This window comes from Argentina silus (genome assembly GCF_951799395.1).
Source record: "Argentina silus genome assembly, chromosome: 3".
Taxonomy (NCBI): domain Eukaryota; kingdom Metazoa; phylum Chordata; class Actinopteri; order Argentiniformes; family Argentinidae; genus Argentina; species Argentina silus.
In genome coordinates this window covers 1,464,340-1,468,485 of record NC_139657.1, presented here as the reverse complement: position 1 = coordinate 1,468,485, position 4,146 = coordinate 1,464,340, and the positions used below count along the sequence as shown (strand labels likewise).

The 4,146-nt window shown below is 47.4% G+C and overlaps 1 protein-coding gene across 2 annotated transcripts; it reads left to right on the top strand.

Annotated features, from left to right (window-relative positions):
• Positions 1-224: 224 nt before the first annotated feature.
• Positions 225-3,484, top strand: LOC310801714 (beta-1,3-galactosyltransferase 1-like). Of its 2 annotated transcripts, none has more exons than XM_083665802.1 (2): positions 225-280; positions 2,283-3,484. In XM_083665802.1, the coding sequence occupies exons 1-2, from the start codon at positions 273-275 to the stop codon at positions 3,358-3,360; spliced, it is 1,086 nt and encodes a 361-aa protein (XP_083521928.1). In that variant the 5' UTR covers positions 225-272; the 3' UTR covers positions 3,361-3,484. The 2 variants fall into 2 exon arrangements, with proteins under 2 accessions (XP_083521928.1, XP_083521929.1); XM_083665803.1 differs by having other exon boundaries at positions 234-280; positions 2,287-3,484.
• The last annotated feature ends 662 nt before the right edge of the window (positions 3,485-4,146 follow it).

The following is a 4,146-nucleotide window of genomic DNA, read 5'->3' as shown; positions in this document are numbered from 1 at the left end:
TGGTCCTCTGTGCCTCATCCTGTGTTTCCCGTCATATTATCAGACCAGTTTGATAACCAGCCTGCCCGTACGCATCAGTTACTTATTAACAAACATAATGTAGGACCACTTTAAGAAATGAGAAGGTTGCCTGTGACTTCATCTGGTTGTTGACATCAATGGGCTGCAGACAAAGATCAAGGAAATGACAGGAAACAGGCGGAGCGACACATTATTAACCAGAGAACAGGCATCCTATTACAGAGCTCAGACGGCAAGGATCATAAACAAACATGCGGTGGTAAGATCACATTACTGTTATTTCAAAAGTTATGTTGACTTTTTTGCTGTTATCTTTATCTTTATCTTTATCTTTTAACCTCAGGAGTGCATTTGAGTGACAACTGTGAACACAGAGGTTAAAATAACACAGTAGGCAACTGTGACATAACTGTGACATACGCTTTAGAAATGCAGTGTAACTGCTGGATGAACCCATCGGTTCACAGGTGTTTCCTCACATTATTCACAGTTGCAGAAAAATTGAGGAAATATGTCACTCGTATCTGAACCACATAACCAGGAGATTAGAACAAACACAGGACAGTGAGTGAAGCCTCTGTCCATCCTACCAGACCTGTTGCAACGTTAGCTTGTTAGCACACCAGTGACTTTTTCTTGTAAATGTTTAGCTAAGTTGTTATGTTATTGCTCTACAGAGTCCAGCCTGTTTTGAACAGGAGCCTGTTCCTTGTTTCAAATAGCACAATATATGTACTGTAATCAGAGCTATGTACAGTACATTATATAGTATATATAGTACATTATACTATATACTATATGTACTGTATTTGTACTGTAATGTACTGTATATATAGTATAATGTACTTTATATAGCTCAGATTACAGCTCTCATTACGGTTATACAGTACATACAGTACATTATATAAAGTATATGTCATATTGTTGTACAGATCTCTTTCTATAGTTTGTGGCTCTGGATGTCATGCTACTTCTTACCGTCAAACAGCTACATATACTGTACAAATATAAATCAATCAAATCAATCAAGATTTGTATATGTGCAGCATTTTTTACAATACATTTGGCCCAAAATGCTTAAAGTGAAACTAGCCTGTGAGAGAGACAGAGAGAGTGTGTTTGTGTGTGTGTGTCTCTGGTTGAGGGGGAGGCACAGGACTCCTCATCTCACCAACATGCTTAAAGTGAAACTAGCCTGTGTGTGTGTGTGTGTGTGTGTGTGTGTGTGTGTGTGTGTGTGTGTGTGTGTGTGTGTGTGTGTGTGTGTGTGTGTGTGTGTGTGTGTGTGTGTGTGTGTGTGTGTGTGTGTGTGTGTGTGTGTGTACTGTACGTGTGACTATGCTAGTTTATACTCCTGCAGTCAGGTCTTAAAAGGAAATACAATGAGCCCGATTTCTACCTCCACCAGCCTCTCCTGGTAGACACATTGTGGTTTGGCTTATACATATACTTTTTATAATTATACTTTTAATATAATAATGTTGGCAACATGTGTCCCCTATCCAGATACATTACTGTCCACGTCCTGGTTGTGTCCACATGAAATATCAGGTGTAAATGAAAAAAAAACACATTGTGACCAGATCCCGATCGAACCTGTCGAATCTACCTCTGGAGGTAGCCGGGTTCACATTGTGGAGTCGCTGACAGGTGTAAATGCCATCCGGACACAGAGGTGGTTTAACCAACAGCTTGTTGTTTCAATTAGACATGTGACAGGTGTAAATGCCATCCGGACACAGAGGTGGTTTAACCAACAGGTGTAAATGCCATCTGGACACAGAGGTGGTTTAACCAACAGCTTGTTGTTTCAATTAGACATGTGACAGGTGTAAATGCCATCCGGACACAGAGGTGGTTTAACCAACAGGTGTAAATGCCATCCGGACACAGAGGTGGTTTAACCAACAGCTTGTTGTTTCAATTAGACATGTGACCGCGAGCAGTGAGAAGGGACGATTAAACCAAATCCGATCCCAACACAGAGGTCAGATAAATGACACAGAGGTCAGATAAATGACACAGAGGTCAGATAAATGACACAGAGGTCAGATAAATTGTGCATTTGAATTATTGTTATCAGATCACACAGTACGTGGTCCGACCACAGGGCATATGTTAAAGAGAGGTTTACTTGGGGACAAAGTCTGAACGGGGTCGTACAGAATATATGAGGCTGGTGGAGGTAGAAATCGGAGGCCAGGCTCATTGTATTACTCATACATATTGCTCTGACAACACTTCTATCCCTTTCTCTCCAGCCAGGCTCTGCTGAGGACATGGAACTCCCCAAGACTAACACGAACGCTATGGCTATCTGTGTTAGCGCTATCTTCAATGGCAGTAGTGCTCCTCGTTCGGACCAGGTTTTGGATTAACGACAGGTACCGTCCTGTCCAGCCGAGCCCACAGACGCCCTACCACGTAGCTTACCCACACCCCTACAGCTTCATCCTGGACGAGCCCGACGCGTGCCCAGCGGGCCGAGCCCCGTTCCTGGTTCTGGTGGTACCGGTGGCCCCTGGTGACCTGGAGGCCCGGGAGGCCATCCGGAGGACGTGGGGCAGCCAGAGCCTGGTCCTGGGCCGGGCTGTGCGTCTGTTCTTCCTGCTGGGCCTGCCGAGCTGGCCCGGGAGCGAGGCCAGGGGCGGGGCCATGACTGAGGGTGGGGGTGGGGGCGGGGCGTCGGCGAAGAGTCTGCAGGAGAAGGTGGAGCAGGAGAGCCGACTGCACCGAGACCTCCTCCAGAGCGACTTCCAGGACAGCTACTTCAACCTGACCATCAAGACCATGATGATGCTGGAGTGGCTGGCCTCCCGCTGCCGCGACGCCTCCTTCGCCATGAAGATCGACTCCGACATGTTCCTCAACGTCCACAACCTAGTCCAGATGCTGACCGCCCCGGACACGCCCACACGTGGCTACATCACCGGTCAGGTGGCCAGAGGCAGCCCTGTTCTACGGGACGTGGAGTCTAAGTGGTTCCTGCCCCGAGACGTCTACCCTGCTGCCACCTACCCCCCTTACGTGCTAGGCTACTGCTACGTCTTCTCCATGGACCTGCCCAGAGTGATTGTACAAGCTTCTAAACACGTCAGGGCGGTCCACATAGAGGACGTGAACGTGGCGATGTGTCTGAGTCACGAGGGGGTTCTGCCCACAGAGCCGCCCCAAGGGTCGATCTTCAGCGCTGCAGTTTTCTCCTACAGTCACTGTCAGTACCCCCGGCTCATTGCCACCATGACCAGCCAGGTGGGGGAGCAGCAGGTCTACTGGACCGAGGCGCAGAAGACTGGGTTCGCCTGTGGCCTGTGGGACTGGTTCAGAGGGCTGTGGTAACAGCAGCATGGGCTTGGGCTTGGCTGAAATGTGGCCTGAACTCCTGAACATTTTTGGTCGGCTTAATCGTCCCGGGATTGTACACTGTTATTTCACATCATGCCAGGGGAGGCTGGTGGAGGAGGGGCTCATTGTGATGCATGGAATGGAATGAGGAATGGTATCAGACCATGATGTGTTTGATGCCATTCTTCATTCCGTTCCATGCATTACAATGTAGCACCTACCAGGCAGGCCCTCAGGGCGGGCTTATCCTCGATGTTCTCCCGTTTAGGTGCCCCTCAGACATGGAACGACCTCCAGGTTACGGTAGTTCAAGTTAGACTGAAGTTAGAGTCCCATACTGTCATTTCAGGACCTTGCTTTCAGACCTGCTCATGGAGGGGTGCCCATGTTTTTATGAGGCTGATACACGTGTTTTTATGAGGCTGATACACATGTTTTTATGAGGCTGATACACATGTTTTTATGAGGCTGATACACATGTTTTTATGAGGCTGATACACGTGTTTTTATGAGGCTGATACACATGTTTTTATGAGGCTGATACACATGTTTTTATGAGTGATTTCACTTGGTGTGTGTGTGTTTTGTATATGTTTTCTGCTAAAGTGCTGGATCAGGAGTCTAGGGAATGCTATTTAAACATTTTTATTTTATCACATCAGTTCTCGGTGTTGGACGATACTCAAAGGGTTAGGGTTAGGGTTAGGGTTAGGGTTAGGGTTAGGGTTGGGGTTAGGGTTAGGGATGGGGTTAGGGTTAGGGTTGGGGTTGGGGTTAGGA